This window comes from Stegodyphus dumicola, chromosome 5 (assembly GCF_044657685.1).
Source record: "Stegodyphus dumicola isolate Sdum_Otavi_A_Nest chromosome 5, ASM4465768v1".
Classification (NCBI taxonomy): Eukaryota; Metazoa; Arthropoda; class Arachnida; order Araneae; family Eresidae; genus Stegodyphus; species Stegodyphus dumicola.
The window spans coordinates 154422516-154449428 of NC_140772.1; the positions used below are offsets into that span (position 1 = coordinate 154422516).

Consider the following 26913-nt stretch of genomic DNA (forward strand, 5'->3'; position numbering starts at 1 on the left):
CTGGAGATGGACCGGAGGGTGGTGGAACCAGTGGAACAACCGCAAGTCGACCTTAGCCATTTGAATGACCATGAAAGCCAAGCCATCCAGCAAGTGGTGAGTACTTTTCAAACTTGTTTTCAGAACGGCATGGTAGTTGTCAAATAGTTACGCATGAGATACAGTTAACTGCCGACAAACCCTGTAGAACTAAACTTTACCGCTATGATAAACAGAAAGAGCAAATCATAGAAGAAAATCCAGACGGGTGCAGGACCCGTCTGGAAATGTTAAAGAACCAAATAATAACGCCCATAAATAGTGAGTACGCGAGTCCAGTCGTACTATGTAGGAAAAAGAACGAGTTTCCTCCTTCGGATAAAAGGGCTTGGAGGTTTGCTATCGATTACAGAAAACTTAATAGTGTTACTAAATTCCCAGTTTACCCTTTGCCGGTTATAGAGGAAATTATTAGAAAGATTAAATCTACAAGATACATGACTATGTTGGACTTAACGTCTGGCTACTATCAAATAGCTATGAGACCCGAAGACATACATAAAACCGCGTTTATAACAAAATCGGGCACTTATGCATTTTTACGCATGCCCTTTGGGTTGTGTGGGGCCCCATCAACATTCCAGAGAGCTATGGACATTGTTCTAAAGCCTGTCCTAGGAAAATCGACTTTAATCTATCTAGATGATATAATTATAATGAGTAGTACGTTGGAACAACATATTAAAGACCTAGAAGAAGTTTTTAAATTATTAAAAGAGGTCGGTCTTACAATTAACGCCTCAAAATGCAAGTTCGCAACTAAAGAACTTAAATATCTGGGTTATAAAATTTCGAAAAAGGGTATAGAAACTCAAGATTCAAAAATAAAAACCATCAAAAATTTCCCACCTCCCAACACCGCCAAGAAACTTTCTTCTTTCCTTGGGTTATGTTCTTATTATAGGTCTTTCATAAAAAGATTTTGCAAATATTGTTGAACCCTTGTTAGTAATTAAAAGAAAGAAAAGTAAATTCACGTGGACAGAAGCAAATACCGCATTTGAAAGGTTAAAAGAAGTCCTAATCAATGCCCCTGTTTTGAAATTCCCGGAGGGGAACGAAAACCTGGAAATTGCAGCAGATGCGTCGGACTATGCTGTAGATGCGGTTCTCATGCAAAATGGCCATCCTTTGGCATTTTTTAGTAAAGCGTTGAACCCTACACAAAGGAATTATGCAGCTACAGAAAGAGAAACATTAGCCGTATTAATGGCTGTACACAAATTTCGAGTTTATTTCGGCAAAGCGCCAGTAACAGTCTTTTCGGATCATGCGGCTGTTGGTAGACTTTACTCGAGGAAAAACCTAACGCCCAGGTTAATAATATGGGCTTTAAAACTTCAAAAATATAATCTCATAATTAAATATAAACCGGGTAAGGAAAACAATGTAGCTGACGCACTTTCTCGTATAAAACTGGACGATGAAGGAAATGAACTCAAATGCGCTGTGTTGACTTCAAAAATTTTAGATTCCAGAGAAACAATTATTGCTGAATTGAAAGCTGATCCTGAATTTGGAAGTATCTATGCATATTTGAAAGACCCCGAAAGCTTTGAGCACACAGATATCGATGCGATAAGAAATAGAGCAGAAAACTATGAAATAATAGATAATTTATTATTTTATACGAAAACAACAAACGAAAATCTCGAGTACAAACCAGTCATCCCAGCCTCGCTTCGATTAAGCATTTTGAAGGAATCACACGACGCGAAAAAAGCGGGTCATTAGGGGTCAGAAAGACTTTAAAAAGGGTACGCGAGGCGGTATATTTCCCGCAATTATACAAAATAGTAACTGCGTATGTCAGGTCCTGCAATCAATGTCAGTTAATAAATGATATTAATTACAGCCCGGCCGGGTACTTAAATACCATTTGCGCTACATTTCCGAATGAAATTTTAGGCATAGATCTTCTTGGTCCTTTTCCCCAGAGTGAGTTAAATAAAAATCGTTTTCTTTTAGTAATTGTAGATCATTTTTCAAAATGGACAGAAATTGTTCCACTTAAACGCGCGTCAGATGCATTCTTACACAGATACATTTTAAAATACGGTGCACCGATAAAAGTCATTAGCGATAACGGTAAACAATTCGTTAGCCAAATATTTGAAAATATTTGCACTGGACATGGCATACGCTGTATCGAAATGGTTCCGTATAGACCACAGGCAAACATCGCAGAAAGAGTTAATAAAAATATTGTAAAAATAATTGGAAGTTATGTTAGCACACATCACAAGCGCTGGGATGGCTACATAAATGAGTTAGCTTATCCTTTAAGAACAGCAAATCACGATACTACGGGAAAACCTCCAGCAGAATTATTTTTAGGACGGAAGTTAATTACGCCATTAGATAAATTATTCTTTGTGCAACAAAGAGAGCAAGAATTTAAACAAAAAGATGTGCAAAAACTCATTGACCAGGCGGTTAAAAGCTCGGATACGGCAAGAAATAGAGAAAAATTATACTATGATAGAAAACGCCGTGAAGTAGATTTTAAAGTTGGAGATAAAGTGTTGAAGCGGAAATTTTCTTTATCAAGTGCCCCAGACAATTTTACTGCAAAGTTAGCTCCAAAATTTGAAGGCCCCTATGTAATTCAGGAAATAAAGGGAGTCGTATTGTACCTTAAAAACGAGAGAGGGGAAATTTGTAAAGCAAGTCCCGACCAGGTGAAAAAATATTATAATCAAAAAGGAAAAGACCAGTTACAACGTATCGCAGTAGAAATTCTGCATTGAGGAAAACACTTCTAGAGCCAGATAGTCAGGAGCAAACAAGGCCGCCGTTCCCGACAACGAAAAGACAGCAGGAGGAACGAAAAGACCACCACCAACAGAAGAAATTCAAGCATGATTCCAGACCGGAAGTCGCCAAGACCAGCCGTCCAGGGGCAAAACGGAAAAGACAGCAACCCGACGACTACCACTCCAAGAGGCCAGCATGCAGAGGGCGAAAAAGAAATATCAACATGGACGACACTCGAAGGACACAAAGGAGACGACTGACGTCGATGAATTCCATATCGTGGGAGCAGTTCTGCCAGAAGAGGATGTCGGAGTTCCAATCATCGAAAACTCAAAGATAAGTTAAAATCTTCTATAATTTTTTTTTCTTTTGTTCCGAAATGTTATGCGTAAATACGAAGTTCTATGTTTTGACGGAAGTCAATTTGTCTCGGTTGAGACTTAGTTTTGTTTTTCTTTATTTAGCTAAGGCAAAAGTATTATTTTCTTTAAGTATAAAATCTAAGAACAAGCAGTTTCTGTTGGTCGAAAGACTAATTCTGTTATGTTAAAGCCAAAATTTGGCCGAAGATAAAAATAACTTCGTATTCTTGTATTAATCAGAAATTTAGTTTCAGTGCCGCCAGCTTGGCGAAGAATGCGTAAAAGTAAAAATTTATTTTTCTCTTATTCATTTTATGGTAAATTGTAAAAATCATATGGATTAGAATTTTGTAAATATACGTAAATACTTGAAAGTTATGTAAAAGTACATTTAGTCTAGAAGCATAAAATTTTAGGTGCTAAAAGTAAATGCTCAAAAGAAATGAATTCAAATTTAAGTATTAAACTGTAGATAAAATCATGCTTTAGAGCGAAAGCCTGCATGTCTAAAGATGAATGAGGGGGAATTTACAATGAATGTGTTTTGTAGGGTTCTCCACCTACACTTGAATTTTAAGAATGTTAACCATAGCTCATCGAGTTTTAGAATGTCGAGTAAGGTGTGTCTATTTGGTCGTTGAATTCTAACAAATCATTGTGGTTAGGGGAAGTGTTACAATACTAAAACACGAATATTCCCGTTTGACACCACACATGGTGGAGAGCCAGGGTAAAGTTAAATTCATGTTTGAATACTTGAATGAATCTGAATTAAGCAGTAATTAAGGAAAATAAATCGATCAAAAACAAACTTTATTCAGTGTCAAGAAAGTGTAAATTATAATGTATTTAGATATATACTGATACTTATTCCTTCCAGATGCTGGAAGGAAGAGAACAGATTGATTGCTGAAGTCCAGGAAAGTTTGCTGTAAGAAGAGAGGGTTAAATAAGTATCTACAGAAATTTATTCTACCTTTTTTGAGAAAACAGTTTTTTTATGTAAACGAGGCTCTTAAATTTTAGTTCAGAATTATGGAAACTTTTCAACAGGTCGTTTCTAGGACCTGCTTCCAAGTTTACCAAATTCTGGCAGCGGCAAATGTAGGGTTTATATTTATTTTAACTAACATTTATTTTAAGTTTAAACTATCTTTCCTGTCAAGCCTTACTTTCCCCTGGAATTGCCAATGCCAGAGTATGTAAATTTTAGTAGAACGCGTAAAGTATTCAAAATAGTCAGCGGAAGTATTCTGAGTTAAATAGAAGGGAAACGAGTTCGAAAGTGTGCTTTCTTGCTTCACGAGCGTGGAGGAGGCTAGTAAGAAATTGAAGAACCACGCGTTTCGGCCTATGTGCTTGCCTCGGTAGATAGTTAAATCTTTCAACGTAATATTCAGAAGTTTGCTGAATTGTCAGCGGTATCTTAGAACGCGGTTAGGTTAGTTACGTTTTAGAGAGCCTCGTAGGTAGTCACTTGTTATTGTTCATTTTTAGTTTCTTATTTTTATTTTACCGCCGAGTCGGCGTACTTTGTGAGCGTCAAGAGCACGCATCTGTAATTTCTAAAGTTAAAAGGGATTTAAACCCTTCTCAAGACTTTGTATACTTTCCAGTTCATAGCAGTCACCACTATTGTTGCGTGCAGGTTGGAAGTGCGCAACATTACATACTAAAAGAAGTTTACTCAGCAGCTATAGAGGATGTTAATTTAGAGATTTATAGTTTCATCTTGTAAAACAGTATTCATACTTAAATCATTAATCCAAAGGGGCAAATTGCCCAGAACAAGTATTAATTTCGTTTTGGCATTTTGTGTCGATTCATTTTCTGCGTTGTTTCACTTCTCGAATTGTTGCCACCAAATATTATCGCCCTGCGGTATATTTAAAGAAATTAAAAATGAAGAATTTGCATAAATGTATGTATGTTTCACTCATTGTGATAAAACAATGGTATCTAGACCCAACAAATTTTTTATAACATAATCTTTCAACAAACACGGGCATATGGTAGCCTTAATTTGGAATTTGTTTTATTATCGATTTCATATTTTGTAAAATTTTAACCGAATTTTTGATTAACAAACCCAAAGATTTCAAAGGGAGTAATGGCCACGTTGTACAGAAAAAATATTTTTATCTTCCGCGCGCGAGAATTTGTATCGGGAATTCTAAAGACATGCTCAATTTAAAACTATTTTGCGATATTGCTGTTAAACTGAATTTTATGGTTTAAGTGCGAAGAACATGATATTTAGTAAATAAAAATAACACACAAAGCGTTAAAAAAAGGTCTCTTTGGGAGTAATGTATAATCTGAAAGCTTTCAGATTTTTTTCTAATATTTATTTTTTCATAAGAAAATACAGTATTATATAATGCATCTTCACTAAAAGCAAGTTTAATTTTTATAAGGAGATTTTGTTTGTTTTGCACGTGCAGGTTTATTTTTCCGATTTTAAATAAAATTATTTTAATGGAAACTAATGTCAAATTGGAGTTGAGTTTTTTTTCAATAAGTATGTCTTTAAGCTTAATTTTAGTTAATAAGATCGCGCTTTTAAAATCTTTCATATTTATTTTTCTAAAGCGAAAAAATATCATTGCAAAAATGAAGTACAGAAAGAAATGTACTGTTCATTTCTTATATCGGCATGAAAAACTAAAACATTTTTTTTATTTTAAATCTTTTGTCAAGGAATAGTTAAGTTAAAAATTATTAGAATACGAAACTCAATGTTCTTTAAAATATATCAAAGTGTTAACAGGAATTATTTCTTCCAAAATTTATAAAAAGATACTAAGATACTACTGGGAATCAATTCTTCCAAGTTTTTTCATGAGCAAGATTGAGTTATTCTGATGATATGTGTATTTAATGTGCCCGGTCTTTTTAATTCTGAAAATCAACAAAGCAGTTGAATTCCCGTATGTATCATAGCAATGATTCGTTTCGTTTTCTCAAGAGTTTTAGTTCAAATTACTTTTCAAAGCAAAACAAAACTTATTAATATTTTTTCAACAGTTTTTTAACATCTTCCTTTTCCTAATGCTTTTCGACTGAATTTTTGTTCTAAATTTCATTTCAACATTTATTGTAACATTTATTTTAATAAATGTTCATTTGAAAACAAAATGTTATTTTTTATACGTCTGTGGGTTTATATATGAAAATATATGTATCAAATATTTATTTATGCATAATAGATAATTTTTCTGATTATTCAAACATTACATCTACTTCATGATAAAGCATTTTTGAATTCTTTTTTTATTCCACAACCATTTTTGCAAAACCCCAAATATATAAACAAGATAAATTCTCTTTTTAGCATTCGCTTCTTCATTTACATCACTTCAGCAACTTATTCAAATCTACATATTGCACAAATATTATTCACTCCTTTTTACTCTACGGTATGTAAATTAAGCATTATTTAATTAGAGTGAAAAGCAGGGCCTGAGCTTGAGAGTTTTAAAATTATTGAGAAATAACCTTCTATAAACTAAGATGAATTTATTAATTCCAGTTACCAGTGAATGAAGTAGGCAACTTTATCTGCTTCACGAGATCTATATAATCCGCTAAATATTTATAACATTAGATCAAGAGGAGCAGATTTTAAAAGTATATAAATTATATTATTTTTGACATTACAAATCTTTTACAAAGAATAGAATGTGTAGCAAATGGTTCATGTCAAATGAAAAATAAGAACCCCGAAAATAATGCAGGGGGAAAGAGGGGAACTAATTAGATAATTCTGAACACAAAAATTGATGTTATATGCTTTAGCTAGGTTACTAATTAACACATTTCAGAATCTCATTGTAAAAACATTTTATGATTACATTATGCAGTAAGCTAAAATGTACCCAGAGATACATCAATTATCCTAGCAACTATAATATTATAATAAAAATATTTTGCATTTTTATGCTGCTTCTATTACGTTTAAAATATCACTATTCTCAGTCTTAAAGCGAAGATATGAAAGTTATATATTTTGGAATATGTTTAAAGTTAATGCTTTAGACAAATTATACTTAACCGTCCAATTTTAAAGTAACTAAAATCTGTCTGAAGCATTTTCGAGTATCTGATATGGTCTCCACCTTAGTTTGCTTATTAGCTTCTTGGTAAAGTTCTAGATGATGCACCTTTATTTATGATCTTAATATGCTTGGAAATGACCTACAGAAATATTTTGAGAAACATAGAAAATATCATTGAAGTATTAAAGTAAATCCCTCTGGAGTTTCGTGTATTCTCTTAGAAGTAACGAAGTAACACGAGTGCACTGATTATTCATGTATTCATTATCAGTTAAAATTCGCTCTGTCTTTGGAAAAGGAGAAATAGCAAATGCAAGTTCAGTCAATAATATGAGAGCTGCCTGTTTTGAACTCCAAAACGGATCCTTAGAGAGCATACAAACTTTGCTTTAAATGCATTAAATGCTGCATGAGCATTATTTATGAGAAAAGGGAAAACAAAACATTTAATGAATAATAATAATGGAGAATAATTTATCTCACAATAGTACTATTTTTACTACTTTAATGTTTCCACTTTCCAAGTTAATATATATCTGGGGCAAGAAATTGTCTTCTATTTGTGCGGGATGAAATTTAAAGTATTGAAGACCTACTGTATCTGCGAAACTCCATTATTCAACATAACCTCAAAGACGCGTATTTGAGGTAGCAATCCTCAGAGCCGTTCGAAATACGTTTAAGAACGTGTCCAGATATATAAATGAAGAAATATGTGCTTGCCTTGATTATGACCCTATTGATGTACATGCGTTCAAATGGCCTGGAAACATATTTCACATTTGAAATAGTGGACATTTTTCCTTGCCTTTTGGCGATGCCTTGCATTTCACCTTTTTTATTTCTTCAAAAGCTTTTGAGGGAACTACAAAATATGAGTTATTGCATTCGTGCTGATACTTGAGAATTGGAATTTTAAAAAAATATGTTAAAAGATTCCTATGCTTAGTTTAGGAGTACTGGAATTGGAAAATGATGTGCATTATCAACGTATTACTGGATCTTTTATTCGTAACAAAAGCTGCTTTATATATATAAAAATATACGTAAAATTTTTAGAATAGCTTATACGTAGCAAAAATATAATCTTTGAGATAATGAAAATATTTTAAGATTTCGTTGCAAAAGCAAGTATGAGTTTCAAGCATTTTGACAAAGATTTAAGATATTTGGACATATGCCCCAAGAGCATTATGAGTAATCATGATTGAACATAACTAGTTTTCTTTTCAGAAACAGATTAATCACACTAAATATGGCTGAAATGAGTGATTTTAATATTACATACCATTCAAATGAAAGGAATCTCCAATAGTAGTTATATTTGTCTTTTCTACGTTTCACACACATTGAAACAATTAAAAGGTCTACAGATATAATTGATACATAAGAATTTATGATATAAGATAATCTGATAATACTATAATCGAATACAAAGTAAGAAGGGATTTTATAGTAACCAAAAGAGTACTAAAGGGATTTATTTGCACACAGTTAAATTGATTATGTGGAATCTACGAATTTTCCATAACGGGGTAGTAGAAAGAATGATAAAATCGCAAAATTCCTTAAACCAGTCCCGAGACATTTAATGTCAAAAACCAAGCTATTTTTATCAGAGAGATACGTTTATTAATAAACTTGACTAACTTTAATTCGTTTATTAATTTAATGCATTTTATTTAATTCCTTTTAATAATATTTTAATGCCATATCTATTAAAAATTTTATCTTAAAATGGCGTATAAAATGATAAATATACTAAGCAACTTAATAACAGTAACTTATCTTTGCGCTCCAATTATTACGTTAGTTACACTCATGTCCATAAATAAAGATAATGCAAAATCAGGCAAAGGAAGAGTTAGAAGCAAAACAACTTTGACTTACTTGTAAAACTTATTTATTAAACAAAAGGTAAAGAGCAAAAAAAGGTGCTATATGTTTGATATTATTAAATAAATTAGCGATTTTTTCTCCCTGGAGCAAATTACAAAAACAAAAAACCTATTTACAAAAAAACAATATTACATGGTTGTTATGATTGTTAATACATTGTATGTCTCCCAGACGATGCAATACAGTCAGTACAACGCCTAGGCATGCTGAGTATCAAATTATCGATTTGATCTTGGGGGATATTACACCACTCAAAACGCAATGCTCTCCGAAGTTCCGGTAGACATGTAGGAGGATGTTGACGGGCTGCAACTCGTCGGCCAAGCATGTCCTACACGTGCTCTACTGGATTCAAGTCCGGTGAGAATGCTGGCCAGTCCATACGGGTGATATCCTCCGATTGAAGGCATTCGCTTACGATGTTTGCACGGTGAGGACGGGCGTTGTCATCCATAAACACAAATTGTGCGCCCATGGCACCCCGAAACAAACGTACCCGTTGTTCCAGAATGACGTCCCGATAGATTTGGCTTGTCATGGTTCCAATTTGAACATGCATGTCAGTTCTGAAAGCAGAATAATTCCACTCCAAACGAGCACTCCTGCATCACCGTAACGGTGTCGTTCAATGAGGTTTTCTTGGTGGTAATGGGTACCTGGAGCTCTCCATATGAAAGTCCGGTAAGAATCAGACTGCAAGCTAAACCTGGACTCGTCGAAAAACATCACACAAGCCCACTGTTGCGGTGTCCACAATGCATGCTCTCTACTCCAGGCTAACTGCAGGCGACAGTGAGTTGCAGTAAGTGGAACGCATCTGACAGGTCTACGAGCATATAGACCAATGTACCCTAAGAGTCTGTACACGGTATGCCTTGAAATTGTCGTACCAGTGGCTGAAGAGAGCTGACGAGACAGGTCTGAGGCTGTGCTCCGCCTGTTTCTTTTGGCAGTAACTGCCAAATATCGGTCCTCATTCGGCGTTGTAACTCTGGGGCGACCTGTGCTGTAACGTCTACTCACATTACCATCATCTTGGAATCGTTACCAAAGCCTGGAGATGACACTCTGGGCAATTCCAAGTTCGTCTGATACTTCCAGTTGGGTACGCCCACATTCCAGACGGCCTATAATTCTACCACGTAAAATATCATCCAAATGCGTCCTTTGTGTCATAACTAATTCGGTTATTTCACTGAAATTCTTATAAAGCGCCTGCGAACAATTTTACTTCTTTGCCTGTATTCCTTACATATCACTCTCTTACACTCTCGTCATTGTGACGTACCATCGGTGTCATCTGGTTACTTCCTGAAATTTGCATATGATTCTTGAAGATGTGTGTAGTGATTTTACAGGTGATATATTTATTTTAGAGTTCGATTTCCGCGTGACTCCGAATTATCCTTAATTTATGGACATGAGTGTAGAAACATTTACTTTTAATAAATACTTATTCTGAAACTCTCTAGTGTACATTTTTAAACAACATGCTATGAATTAATAAATCACGAAATTTACCATAATTTAGCAAAGTTTTTATAAAATATTTTTCTTTTACTATATGTTAAGTTGTTATGTAAGCGAAGGGAAATGCCCATACAAGAAAACACATTAGAAGTGGATACAGTGTATTCAAGTGAACCCTAAGAATAACGCAACATTTGTGATTTAAATAAATTTTTAAGGCAGTGATATCATATTGTCTTAATACAATGAATTCTTAAAAGAACAGACTTTGCTAGCCAACAATGCTCATTACCACACTAATCGCTTATTTTGATTCTATCAGTAAACAAAAATTAAAGTTCAGATAATTTCATCTTTGATTTTTCGATTTTACGGAGTGTCGAAAATATTCTGTAAATTATTTTCAGTAAATAAATAGAACATTTCAGTAAATAAATAGCACATACATTTTTCTCTGCAAATTAAAAAAAAATTCTCACTGATAAGTGAAAGAAACATTTAAAACGACGTTTATTCATAATAGATACACATATTCTTAAATGCTTATAAAAGAAAACATATTTTAAAAGAAACAAAATGGCTTCTGAGATGGAAATTATGAGAAAAATTCCCTGGTAGTAATCAGTGATACTGAAAAAGTAAAATGTCTGGCAAGGAAGGATGGTAAATATAAACAAAAAGCATGTGTAAATCTCGGGATGTTATTTATATAAAGAATGAATTTTGAATAAACACCATGCAAAAATAATTATAAATATATTATAAATATAATATTCTCTATATAAATGATTTTCTTAAAAAACTTGCTTTTATATATATATATTTTTATTTATACATCATAATGCAACACGAAATAAAACTTCAAGTATTGACAGGCAGTTTTATCACGCATTGGTAGACTTATCAATAGGATGATATTTCTCACTAATCTCAACCTTTAGAATTACTAAACGCTCTAATAACAATATCACTAAGTAATAAATTTGTTAGTAGAAACTTTCGCAATTTAAGACGGAACTGAATTTTTAGCTAATTTAATCTGAATTAAAAAATCATCTTTTCTCTTACACATTAGAAAGAGAAATACAATCAGAAATCCTTATGATTTGATCTTTTTTTTTAACATATTTTTCTTCGCCTTTTTCAGTCGTTCACATAGTACAAGAAAATGATATATAGAGTGGTGTGCGTATGACGAAAAATGTAATCCATTAATTTTCGATTTAAATTTACTGCTTCCATCTTTGAGTTTTGTGTTATACTAAACTGACCCAGAAAATATTTCCTTGCCTCTGACATCCAGAAAAGAATTTAGGCCTTTAGTAAGGAAATTAACAATTTAAGAGATGTTTTTATATTTGTATGTGCCTGCATAGTTCATAAAAAACTTTGTTAATTAGCATATGAATACGAAACTCAAATTGTCTAGAAGCAGGACACATAGCAGATTCATAAAATTAATAACTTTTTCTATAATTAAGCTTAGAACTCGAAATCGTTTAAGCTTTTAGTTTTTAAAAAGAGTTCATATGTCTAGGGAATACATACAGACTACAATGAAATTAAAGAATATTTCTTTGTAGTCGTTGGTAATATTTTTTGAAAAAAGCAAAATAATTTTTTTCTTCCTTATAGTATTTTGACATCTTTATAATTTAAATTTTTGCGTTAGATTACTTTAGTTAAATTGCTATACTATTTCCCGTCATACATGGACCAAAACTGCATATGTTCCTCATTATATCTGAACACTAAAAATGATGAGGCCATTTAATTTGAGATGAGCTGTGATAGTAAGCAATAATCCCCTATGTACTTAAAAATATTTGCATAAAATGCAATAATAAACAAATATTCATAAGTAGTATTTATACAGTGTTAACAATTTACTTTAATAAGATTTTATTACTTTCAGTCAGACAAATGTAGAATTAAAGCTATATTTCTGCCAAAATAAGAAGGAAACTTTTGTGTTACTCTGAACTAATTATACAAATAATTTAATAATTATTTAATTAGTTAACGGTTAACAAAATGAAACAATAAAATAAATAATTTGACATCACGTTGCAAGAACTGAGTTCTTGTAAACTTAATTAGCTTATTAAGATATTTTGTAAAGTGGTATAATTATTCGGCCAAGAAAAATACAAATATTTCGAACCAAATTTTAAATTCCAGATAATCATCTGTCATCTAGTTAAGAATAAACAGAATCTTCACTTTAAGAATGAACTTATTAGTTATGATTTTCATGCATACGTACTTTTAATGCATACTTCATACCTGGAAATACTGATAGTAATCAAATGAACGCTATTTTCTTGGCATTTAGTAATGAATTATTGGTTCAGACTTACATTATCAATTAGTAATTCGCTCATTAAACAATCAGCCTTATCAAAGGCATACATTTAAAATATGTTGTAGAGACATTAGGTATTTTTGGAAGCAAGCAAGATTGAAACATTAGCAACGCTTTCGCCGGGAATCTAACAGCGGACCTCTCAATTACGCGCTGAGCACGCAGACCACCACACCACGAAGGCACGCCAAGAAAGCGGAAGAAATACATTATACACTCACCCTTTTAAAGGGCGATGGGGTTTTAGAGGACCCAATCGCCAAATCTGGGTGAGAAGAATCATCATCCAACACCCTTTTTAGTTCAGGTGCCACTGTAGAGACATTAGTTATTTTTGGAAGCAGGCGAGATTGCAACGCCTTCGCTGGGAATCGAACCGCAGACCTCTCAATTATGCGCTGAACGTGCAAACAACCACACCACAAAGGCACACCAAGAAAGCGGCAAAAATACCTTATAATATAATAATTAAAATTAAACACATTTACTATTCAAGCTCGTTTGGAGCTTGAATAATAAATGGTTAGTTAATCAGGGTAGTATGTACCTGAATTACCCGTAGAGTTTGTTTTATAAAATGCCTTTTATTATCTTAATCATACGAAATTTGTTTTTACCTTCAAAATCTCGAATCAGAAGGTGTTGTTTCTTTCAGGTAATTATTTTCCTGTAGAAAAATTTTGGACTCCAGGTTCAATAGCCAGTCAAGTAGGTAGTACCACATAAAAACATAATTTAAAATAATACCTACATATGGAGGTGGAAGTTTTCCATCGTTTCTTGTTTCTTTCCGCTAGCATAATGAAATACGATGCTTTTGAAAAGGTTATACTTATGTGAAAGAATTAGAAGGTTTACTTTAATTATTCCTAAACAATATACGTCACATCCAGGAAATTTATCACATTCAGAAAATTATCGCCATCACTTTTTAGCTGACTGAGACGTACTTCAAATATTAGTTTAGGAAACAGAAGAAAACTTTTTATTCTTCCACTCAAAAGAATTACAGAATTAAAAAATTACAAACTCTTATTATCTGCTATTTACATGAAAATAAATTAAACTGAATACGAAATAAATCAGATAAGTCAATATCTCCAACATGTAACTCTCACCAGCTCATCCTATCTTTCAAGAAATTACTAGATAGGATACAAATTCACACATACCAAAACATGAATTTGTATCACATTATCAAGGGTCTGCAAGCTGCAGAGTTCTTTTTCTCGTACATAAACTCTCAATATTCGTTGCTTATAGAAGCTAAATAAATTATATCTCTTATGCTTTTAAGTTCCATATATGCATTCTAATGAAAACCGATAAAAAGACAGAAGAAGATATAAGAAAAATATTACGCTAAGTATTTACCTTACTGGCTTAACTGTTTAAATAAATAATTCAAGGTCTAGCCCAAATAAGTCAATCAACTCAAATCCAAAGAGAGTTATGGTCAACGCATACAAATCTCATTTTTAAGTAAAAATGAATTGAATATATTTTTAATCAATGTAATAGTCAAGTATTCAATCCATAAAAATGCTTGGCCGAGGAGAATTGCTCCAGATTTAAATTCTAGCCTAGATTAGCCACAGTCGATTCTTTTAACATCACGAGTACAATTCATTGATAGATGAAGATCCCTTCACCATCGATGCATTTTCAAGGGGCATGAGAAAGGATGTCAAAGGGTGACCCATTACGGAATAAAGTGAAGTATTGAATTTAGGTAAAATTATTCAAGTTATAAATCTAGATAGCTCAGATATTAAGAACTCTTTTCCATGGGGAGAAGGTTCTGGTTCAAAACCCAGCTGAATATCTCGACTTTCCAGTTTTCATGACCTAATGAAATAGAACTTTAGAGAGGTGGTGGAACCTTCCACCATCACTGCCTTATTCTGAATAGAGGAGAAACTGTTAAGAACTCTCCAACCAAGTAACAATAAATCCCCATCGAGCCAAATCTTGGTTTAGTCAAAATCAAGTCACTTGAATCATTTTACTAAGAAGGGAATTGAATTGAACTCATTCTAGTTGTAATTATAAATATATGGTGGGCCCGCAATAACCTAGAAATACAGGATAACGTGCAGGATGAAATGTGTGATCTGAAAAAAATATGGAATTAAAGTAACTTACCCCCAAAGGATGACACTTCAAATAATGTGAATTAAGAGAAATTTATTATATCTTGACATTGGGGAATTTTAAATTAATACTAGTATAAATCATTCACCAAAATGTGTGCTAAATTTGAACACCTTACAAAACTTAAGTCGTTATACTTCGAATTATCAAAGATATGCCGTGCTCCGAATAGAGTAAAATAAACGTCTTACTAAAATATTAACCATTATGTAAAGCTTTTCATTTCGCTATTCACAGCATTATGATTTCTGTAATTAAACATAGTATTGCTTTCCGCATAACTCAGAGTTTTTCAAAAAAAAAAAAAAAAAAAAAAAAAAAACATTTTCAGACTTCTATGTCCCAAAGCATGTGCTAAGTCAACCGAAAAAGTACAATATCTTTGCAATATGAAGGCACATCTCCGTATAATTGAAAAGTACTGACGCGTTTGGTTTGAGTTTTATTATTCTAGAGTCCAACTAACCAGAAAATATCTTGCAGGTGTGGCCACTGCAACATCTGTTAAAGACCTGCATGCGCTGAAAACATTTCAGAGGACAACATTTCAGAGGACAACAGTTCAGAGAACAACAGAAAGCTTGAAACGGAAACAGAAATCTAACCCTTTTAAAGATAGATTACAAATTTGTTCGACGTCATGTATTTATTACAAAAAAATTGATTTTAATATCACATAATTTTTGGACGATTTTAGCTGGTTTAATAATTTTTTAAATCTCAGAATGAAACTTTTTTGTTACGTATACGTGTACAAAAGTGTGTAACATATTTATATAAAGCGCAAACAAGTGGTTTTATTTAACGTTCATGACTTAGTGTATAAATACATAACGTGTAATAGAACTGATGGTCACAACTTTATAGGATGGCAGAACATGACAAAATTAACAATTTTCATAGTGGTGGAATGCGAAATGTGAACTCGAAAGTGAAGTAAGAACGAAGAACATACAGGACGAAAAGTCGAATTAGTCACAGATATTTACAAGAAATTATGTTTCATATTTATAAGAATTAATTTTATAAAAAACAACCAGCTACAATACATGCATCGCAAATGTTACACAGTAATTGGCGCTCATTTGGAAAATGCCCAACATATCTTACATTTGTTCAGCAGCGACATTCAAATTCTGGCGACAAGGTCGTCCAGTAGAGTAAATCTGCGAAATGTAAACGAGATCTGCGGACATTGTGATATATGTATTGCAGCTGAAGGTCGTTTATGGGAAGAACTCTTTTAAATATCAAACATTACTTTTTGAAAATACCAGCGAATAGAACTATTTCTATTGTCCATGTTCTTCATATCTGTTTTGTTTCCAGTTTCATATTTCATTTCTTCAATTAATTTAATTGAAGAAACTTTCGGATCTCCTCTGCTTTTATACCGACGTACTTCAACTTGAGTACAGAATGACTTACAAAAGTAAGTAAGTTACCTGAAGAAAACAATAGCATCAAATAACTATTATTCGTTCATAGCAGTTGAAAATATATACGCAAAGACCGTCATCAGAACCTCGCAGAACAATTCTCTAAGTGAGATTGCTAATGCGATAAATCATACTAGTACTTCTTATTAATTTCTAGTAGTTAGTTCTCATTTGCGCATTTCTAGAGAGAGGAGATGTAGTAAAAAGAAAGGGAGAGAGTACACACGTTTAAATGTTTGTTTAATTAGCTAAAAGACTAATTCGATATTATTATAAGGTATCCTTTATCCAACTTGGTTAACCAAACAAATTATCATATAATTATATTAACTGGAAGATTAAAACTTTTTTATTCATTTATAATAATATTTGTCCCCCCAAAAGACTGATTTTATTTGGATTATGTTAAAATATTCTAAAATATATGTATTCTCTTTGTAAACTTTGTTTCCTACTGTATTCGGGTTTGTACCGGAAGAACTTCTAAAACCTTTTCCTGGTTTCCGTTTCTTTTTTGCGCAAATACTTTTTAAGGTAAAATATAATATCTGTAACTGATTAACTTTCGCTATGCATTATCTATAGTTAATAATAAGAAATGCATGCCAATGAAGATCAGATACAGGGGCATAAACCATTCTCGTATTTATAGCACATTTCTCCTTCTAAATCCCTCTCATCCCTCGTATGACAGAAGCAGGATTCCGAAAGATATTTCATGAACAATTCCTTTAACGATATCTTTTCCTGTTTTATCGTTCTTTCTTATTCAAAGGTTATTTTTTCTATGGTTGTTGCATTACGATACACACATACTATTTTTTATTATATTGTTTCTGCTTTATGATATTCAAATTTACAATAATATTAAGGAAATACCGTGAACTCGGGATATATTTATAAATACTTACCACAAGCGTTTAGACAAATGTTTAACATTTAGTAAATTTGCAGTAATTTCAGGAAATTTTACATGAATTGCTGTTTCTAGACTGCAGTTATAATAATTGCATTTAGAAAGATGATGTTAAGAATTTAGAGCAATCTTAGAAGTTTCGCCAAGTTGATGAATTTTTTATGGTTCCCGAAACTGAATCAGCATCGCTAGCAAGAGCCGATATTTTGGATGATCTGGATTGACATAGCTCATTTCGATAATTGGTATTGGCTGCCATAGATATTACCGATAATCATTAAGAAAGCTTAACATAATATAGCGAGGGCCTTTAGTGCATTCCTCAATGGTTTTACATATATTTTTCAAATGTGATTTGAAGAGAAATGCCTAAATGACGTAGAGCGTCACACCTAAACGTTTCATTTTAGCTAATTAAATTTTTAGGTTATGTAGAAACACTGGGACTGGTAACACAACTTAAAGTAAAGAGAACTTTTTCGTATTTTTGAATGTATAATGTTTACTTGATATGAATTGTGCTTAGAGCTTATACAGGGTATTCCACAAATAACGCATTAATTCTGTACAACGCTATATTTCTCTCAGTGTGGTTCAAAAGTGATTAAAGAACCATACTTGGATGGCTTGAACATTTTAATAAAAACAGGAGTGAAAAAAAGATGATGTCAAAAGTATTAGAAACATCAGAGTTGATTGAAGTCTTAAACTCTTAAATTTACCAATTATAATGTATTTGCAACTACTAATTTTAGATTTACTTTTGCTGAGCCTATGCCTTTTAATGAAATTTAAGCAGCCATTTTCAACGAAAATAAATATTTCTATGTATGCAAGCTGGTTATCATCAAATAAAATGAGTGAACGAAAATGTATAATTCATAAAATAAGTTTATTTTTCTTCCACCGTATTCATAATTTTTATTAACGTTTTTCTAAAATCCTATGTGTTCTGAGGTCTATACCTCTTCGGGCAGGTTTTGCTCACTCAGAAAAAGAAATGTAGCTATGTAGTATTTATGGGACACCGTACCCACACTTAAGTAATAAACGTGTAGAGACATTAGGTATTTTTTGAAGCAGGCAAGATGAAAAACTAGCAACGCCTTCGTCGGGAATCGAACCGTAGGCTTCTGGAATACGCAACCAGCATGCAGACCACCACACCACGAAGGCATGCGAAGAAGGCGGGAAAAGTACCTTATAAAAGTTTAAAACCAAAATTTTCTAAAAACTCGGAAAGCTCGCCCTTCTGCTTGCTATTTAACGTAAAATTTGGAAATTTGTCCTCCCTCCCTTTAATTCTGAAGATTCCGAATTCAATTCTTATTGATTCACAGATTGCATTGACAAAGTAATTGTCTTTTAAGTTTATTTTTGCATTATGTTTTAAAACAACAGTTATCGTGGATAACTATCTGTTGACAATACAGCTCTTCTTTTGAATATTTTTTGCTTTTTTGAAGAGAGCTCTGTATGAAATCACACTGAGCAGTTCTACAAAACCAAGGTCCGTATAAATTTGAATTCTGCTGAATTTAAAAAATCCTCTAACTGTTTTGACTACGCAAAATTAATGTTTTAGCGACGTAAAATTATTGCTGATATAAGCCAATTTTGAGGCATTCAAAAATATAATACTTAAGTACGTAAACGGTACACAAAATATCTAGAATCTTTAAATCTATTTAAAAGGTACTAATAAGCCTCAATTAAAAGAAGTTTATTTTTAAGTGAATTAATTAGAAAATAATTAAAATTAAAAACATTCGTGCTACTAAAATGCAGTTTTTCGTCGCAATGAATCCGTAGGATCTATTCGGAGAAGCGGGAATTACTAAAAATCAGAAATTGGAATTTCCAGTTACTAGCCGGGCGTGCTACCATTTACGCTACGAAGCTACGCAGTGAGAAAGGAGAAATTCCTTATAAATTTTCCGTGAGTATTCCGGTGTCCTTAAACGCATATTGCTTGTCTTAAATAATTGCGTCGTATTTCGAAATTTAATTAGAACTATCCTCTAAACAATTACGGAATAATATCATTAAGGCTACTGACATCTTTAAATTTATAGTTAAAAGCCTTTAGAATTGCATCGTAAATTTTAATCGTTGAAAGCTGCTTAATGAATGTGTCTCCGTCTGCTTCCCAAGAGAACTTTGAGCTGTTAAAAGGCAGTGAGTGGTAATCAAAGTCTTAAATTGACGGATCTTTATTGCATGCTTCAGATGATCAGTAGGCTCAATTTTATGATTATGGTTTTTCTGTCTTTAAAACATTTTGACCTATATCGAATATTCTACGAAGAAAACGAACGGTTCGTACAGATATTCTTAAAGAACTAAATTATTTTAATCTGTGTTCGATATAATTTATAGGATGCCAATGAATCTTATTTATTGAATGCATCTTATTTAGAGGATCTTTTTAATTTAAGCTTTTGAGTAAAGTATTATATAGTATTATATTATTTTAAATAAAAAGAAATATTTTATTTATTGGGTTACTACTGAAAAATTATGTTATATTTTAGCTTTTTTTAAAAATTTATTTATAAATTAAATGTATTGAATAAAGTGGTATCATTGGTACTGCTTCTTTTGTATCAATTAATAAATTAATATTAAAGCTCTGTTAACAGTATGAAAATTCGAAATCAGTTACCAGCTGCTTAATCAGTTTTCAGCTGGTCGCCAGTTTACCAGTTGCTTATTTAAGCAAAGGCGAGTTTAATATTTTCTAAACAGCAATGCAGTTGACTAAACTTCATAGCGATTGCGTTAATTTATTACGCTTAAAATTTTTCTACTATGAATAAAGTGTTTTAATTTACGCTATAGACCGTTTAACTTAAAATTGGTAAAGAAACAATCTTGTGTTTGGCTTAATTTAGACAAAAAATCTCAATAAATTTCGACGGTAAAGAGGTCCCTCTTCATCAGGAACCATGCAGAACATTTACCATTTCAAACGCCTTTTCATTTAGACCCTAATTCTAAAGAATAATTTTTTAAAACATAAAAGTTATTTAAATTGTTTTTGTTAGTTATTTATAATAACCCATAATAATAATTATGAGACCTAATAATTATAGGTCTAAACTACAAAGCTAGGTATTATCTAGGAACGGGAATCTTATAACACATTTTCAGCAAAACATTGCATTTCTGATAGCGTATATATATCATAAAATATTTTGCCCGAGGGGGGGCACTAAAGATATCAATTTTATCAGTGCATAATACTCGAGAACGAAATTGCAGAAGAATAATATATAAATAATAAAATATACATTTAAATTTATCTTTCCAAAATCTTCATTGCTACGTGATTTAAGTAAGAGAATTTATAAAAATTACAGGATCTTAACGCAACTTTAAAATAGTAGGAGTAAATGAGAGAATAGGATATGATTTATTATTTAGATAGAGAAGAACATTTTTAAAAGCACATTTTTTATTAATGTAATAAAACTCTGAAAGAATTATGTATTAAACCAAGATCCTAGTTTCGCCTGCAATTAAAATTTCATAATTACTTCTTTAAATAATAACAACAAATTATAATTTATAGTTATTATTAAATGCAATTGCATTTCCATTTCCAGTAACTTAAGACAATCAAATTTTCGATTATTTGGACCAAATTAGTTTCATAAACGATTTTTATTTTTAAGAAAGGGCTACATGAAATAAAGCACTTATTTTGAAATATTTCATCATTTGATTTAACATAGCAAAAATTTATTTTAAAATAAAAAATATTTTACTACAACATTAAACTGTGATTATATTATATTTTAGAGCAAAATTAACGTAAAAAACCAGTAATAAACTTAATCGGTGCACATAAATTTGATTTTCCTATATTACTATATTCACGTAGCAACCTTATTGTTTTACGTAACTTATTTATTTTGTAACTTATTTATTTTAGAAGAATGGACAAAGTTATTAATATTATACATGAAATAACAAATTTTCCCTTTAATATTGTTATTATTTTATATATTAGTTGCTATATTGTTTGTTATTTATTTTTGCAATATATGTTTATAAATTTTACTGTATGCTGCGTGCAATAAATAATTTTTACATACTTATTTTTAAGTAGTACTATTACTTGTTGATCATTAATTGCTATTGTGTATTTATTAGCATATTGCTTATAACTTTCACATTTCCTGTTAAATGGTAATTTGATCCTTGTTCGAATTCTAGTAAATGAGCTGCCTGTTTAGTGTCCCCTTCCCTCCAATTTTTAACACTAATACTAATTTTCCCGTAGAACGTCCTATACGTAAACATTCTTTTCATTAGAGAGATAATCATCTCGTGATTTGCCACAATCAATCAATCAAATAAAAGTTTCGGCAATAAGCTTAGAATAAACATGAACTGTAACACTCACTTTTGCCGAAAAATGCTATACATATTCATTTTCTATGTTTAGCTGTAGTAATTGATTTCAATTTGTTATGCGAAAATGTGTTATCCGAAATAGCTCCTTTATCCTTCTAGATAAATATTTCCGATCTACCATGCATATATATAGATATACAGTGCCCTCCAAAAGTTAAGGAACAGCATGTTTTTCAAAGCTCACCATTACAAAAATCCCAGTAACATTTAAATTCACAATTTATATGCATAATAGTAACGAAGTTTAAGAAAATATATGCAATACAACAGCTACCACCTTTATTTTATGGAAATGAATACTTTACGTAGGAGTTGAAGAAAAGTGTAAAAACTGTAAGCTTTGTTCACGAGTGTTAATTTGCAATTGTTATTAGCAGTTTCGTTGACAATATCCAGGAGAGTCTTTCAATGTCCAGGAGAAGCCGTTTACCGAATTCGCTGAGGCGGCGGGCGATCGGATGGATGGAAATGGGAATGTCACAAGCTGATTCTGCTAGATGACTGAATGTCTCTTGTATTGTGGTCCACCGACTATGGAATCAATTTGAATCCGAGGATTCTGTGTCTAGAAGACATATTCCAGGCAGACCTAGAGTTAAAACACCTGCGTGAGACCGTTATTTAGCTCTTTCGGCCCGAAGGAGGAGTAACATTACTGTATCTCAGCTCATGGCAGATCATTTAGTGGTAACGGGAACAAGAATATCAGCTTCTACACTGCGCAGACGCCTGCACAATACAGTTATATATGAAAGACGACCAAGTTGTTTGTATCCGCTTGACCCAAGAGCACAGAGGTGCCCGTTTATGTTGGATAAGAGAACACGTCTCCTGGACATGTCACCAATGGGTATCTCTTCTCTTCACAGACGAGTCCAGTTTTACACTGAAGAGTGATTCAGGTCATCAGCTGATCAGGAGGGAACAACGCACCAGATGCAACCAGTCCAGACACAGTTACAGAGGTGGTGGAATAATGGTTTGGGCTGAGATTTCTCTCGATGGTCACACTAACCTGTATGTGTTCCATGAAGGAACTTTGACCGGCATGAGATATCGAGACGAGATCCTTGATGAATATGTCAGCCCAACTGCCGCTGCTATTGGTTCTGGATTTCGTCTGATGGACGACAATGCACGGCCCACCGAGCTCGGGTGATTGAAGAATATCTCGAGAGCCACAGTAGGGAGGGGATGGAATGGCTAACTCAATTCCCAGACTTGAATCCGATAGAACATCTTTGGGACTACCTTGGGAGACAGGTTGCTGCTTTAAGTCCTCCTCCAAGGTCGTTAGATGAACTTGAAAGTGATGAACTTGAACAAGGATTACTCCGTGTTTGGTCGTTTGTTTTTTATTTCACTGACCGACAGCTTAATTGATAGCATGGAACGTCGATGCCTCCAAAGTATTGTAGTTAGGGGTGGGCACATTCCTTATTACGAGTAGAACCCCATTTTTGCAATGCTATCATCCCATTTTTCGTCAAAAAAAGTGTGATATACTATTCCTATAAGACTGAATTTCTCTGCCAAGAGTGCAATTTTTTGTTGTAATGTATGTTTCTGTTGAACTTTAGAAACATTCCATGTCGCATTCTTTAAAGAACTATTTAGAGAATATGTTCTCTAAATTTCTGGTTTCTATGTCGCTTCATTCTCAAATTAGACGCAAAAAACTTCTGTTCCTTAACTTTTTGGAAGGCAATGTATATATATGGCAAAAGGAAATTAATCAGGCATGTAAGCATGTTTTGTGATTTTGATTACAATATACAGATGGCAAAGAATTTTGACACTTATAGTAGTACATTAGGATTGGATTATTCAATTACGGTAAAGCACACGAGGGCTATCTGCCTAAAGGGAGGGATGCCTTCGTGGAGGACGTTCTAAGGGAAACTGGCTCGTATACACATTTCACATGGGGAAAACCACGAAAATGCCCAGCCCGTTCGCGGGATTCGGACCTCGGACCGAACTACCAGTGTTCAGCGTCTTTACCGCTCGGCCGCTGGTGGGCTGTAGTACATTAGTACACCAGCGGCCGGGCTGTAGTAAACTTCTTGAATGCTTTCATGACATTTCTAAATTAAATCCCGCTAATTTCTTCACGAAGAAATGGCTTTCACCTCACTTTAGAGATGGTTATTTACCTTAATTTTGAGAAATTAAATTCTTCAATGTCTTTTTCCATCCGTTTGCTTTAAAAAGTATATTGCTAATAGTATACACATTTTAGTGTACTTTAATGACTAGTTTTACATATTTTGCTTCACTGTATTCACCGTTTTATTAAACTGGTCATTCTCTACTAAATCGTTAAACTTTACTGGTAATATAATTCCAAAATCTAGCAAACCTCCATTTATTTACTACTACTCTTTAAAACTATTATGTTTGCTTTTTTCTAAAATATGATTTTGTGAAACATTTTAAACTGATCATACCCGTCTCCATAAACATGATTCCGTATAACTTGCTCAGACACAGTTGAGTTTAATTTTTAGTTTATGGACTATCTTTTATACTATATGAAATGACATTAATGTGACGTTAATAACTCATCAAAATTAATAATTACTTATGCAATAAAATATTATTCATAATTTAGAAGAAAACTAATTCTGCATAAGGAATAGTAATTGTAAACATTCAGGAAAGTTATATTTTGATTCCCCCAAGATGTCAATATTTATTTTACCCAAAGATGTAACAATCCTTTACTAAGTTAAATTAGCCATAGTAGTTAAAAATTTTAATTGATTTCTAATAATTAATTAGAAATTTAATGACACTACTGAATACAGAAAGACAGATAAAAATAATTAAGCAGCTGTAACTTCGATTAACTTCGATTAAGCAGCTGTAACTTATTTTTCTTGATCAAAGATTCCTAGCCTTAATAAATAAAAAAAACTAACTAACGTACTTTTCTTTAAAATAATATTTTTGATTCTCTGAAAAACGTAATTTACTTCTGTTTCCAGATTATCATTTAGTCTTTCCAGACCTGATTTTGTAAAGAGATGTTGCTTTATTTATATTAATAACAGTGCTTTATATATATTAACAACAATATACGTATATATTGTAATGAATATATAATATTCAATATATTATGTATATACTCAATCTATATGTTAGTAATTACAGAGATAAATAAAGAATGATTTGATTTCTTTTTTAATGTACACAATTAAAATTATTTCATATCTCGTAAATTTCATACAAGGAAAATAAAAAATATATTGCGTATTCATACTTCTAATGAAATTCTATGCTAATCAGTTAATTACAAAAGTTTTCTTTAAATTTTAAAATATATGTGAAATACAGAAAAAAAATGTATTATTCTCATAACTATGAAAAAAATGATATAACATATCAATGATTTTGTATCTTTTTGAGCATGCATGCTTCAAAAAATTTATATTTAATAGATACTCACGTACAACGCAGATGCTCGCAAATACATTACGGATGTGAGACGCAGGCATATCGGAATAAAATGCTGTTTTTACTCCTTTCTGCAGGGCATCTAATCACTTATAGAATGAACCAGAGATAAAAGGATCAAATTGCTTTTTTAGGAGAATTATTCTAAATTTCAAAAATAAACTTCACAGCTTTATTATTATTTGCAGCTTATTTTTCAGAAGGTTTCAACCTTTCGAAATCACCGTCATTCACTGCTGTTTTACATCAAAATTTTCGTTATATAGTCACTCTTAATCTTAAATATTTAGGACTGGCTCTTGTTCAAATTTTGAAACTCAGTGCTTATTGGTTGTCAAATTTTTTAATTTCTCATATTTCAAAAAATTAGAAAAGAAACTCAGTTCTATTTTTAACAGCTATTTTGCATTCCTTTATACGAAAACTTAAATTTACAGATACAGGGCTGGTTGTAAAAGCGCACTAGTTGCGTCTTTTATACATTGCGAAGATGCGCTTGCCGTTTTGCAGCGAATTTTCCAAGGAAAAGTTTCCCGAGTCTAGTTTCAAAGGGGCGAAAACGGCGAAATACAAGCTTCGCAGTATCCGCGCTTACAATGTCACGCTAGTGCTGCTCCCTTGCGGCAGTTCTTCTCTGGTCGATGTCTACGAAAATTTTCTAGATACCGAAAAGTTCATAATTTAGAAGGACAGAAAATTTGAGACGAAAGATGCCATGGTGGGCTTTTGAATCAAAGCACTGAAATTTGGAATTTTATTATTTTAATTTTCATTTTTTAAATTTCATGAAGAAAGATTTTTATGATTTTAGTAGAATATACGTCAATATAATTAATCAGGAAAATTAAAAATACACTTTAATCAACTCCAAAAGTAATAACACTACGCTAATTTCAGAATCTATATTATAATTAGATATGACGCATTAAATTCTCGAATTCTACGTCTCGAATTGAGAAAGTTTCGATACTAGAAAATTCGAATCTTCGTGCTTTTATTTCATTCATTTATTTCGAATTCTGACATACAGAACCGCTAAATATTTAACTCAAACTTTTAAAGAAATTTGTTTTGCTGACGTCTCATAGAAGCGTCGGAAAAAAAAAATAAAATCTGAATACGTCCAAAGGGGCGTTTATTTAACGTTTTGTGTGTTACCTTTATTTATTATATATCATGTTCTTTGCCCTTAAACCATAAATTTCAGTTCAATAGCAATGTCGCAAAATAATTTTAAAATGAGCCTATCTTTAGAATTTTCGATACACAGTTCCGCACGCTGGACATAAAAAGGTTCCCCCCCCCCCCGTAGATTGTTGCCATTGCTCGCTTTCAAGTCGTTGAGTTTGTTACTCAAAAATTCGTTAAAGTTTTACAAAATATAAAATCGATAATAAAACAAATTCCAAATTTCAAATTTAGGCTTCCACATGCCCATATTCGCAGTAGGATTACGTCATTCAAAATTCGATGGCTCTATGTATCGTTGTTTTATCACAATATGAGAAATGCGAAAAAAAATGGGCCCCACTTGGGTTTACATAAACTAATACTTCTGCTGTTGTTGTTACTA

The 26913-nt window shown here is 32.4% G+C and overlaps 1 protein-coding gene across 1 annotated transcript in view; it reads right to left on the reverse strand.

Moving 5' to 3' along the window:
* The window catches only part of LOC146997297 (uncharacterized), a 274037-nt gene extending 248139 nt beyond the window's left edge, over positions 1-25898 (reverse strand). The window contains exon 1 of the mRNA XM_085817270.1: positions 25333-25898. Within this exon, the coding sequence (XP_085673396.1) occupies positions 25333-25381 (49 nt within the window). The 5' untranslated portion in view covers positions 25382-25898. The remainder of the gene's footprint in view (positions 1-25332) is intronic.
* Positions 25899-26913: the final 1015 nt, after the last annotated feature.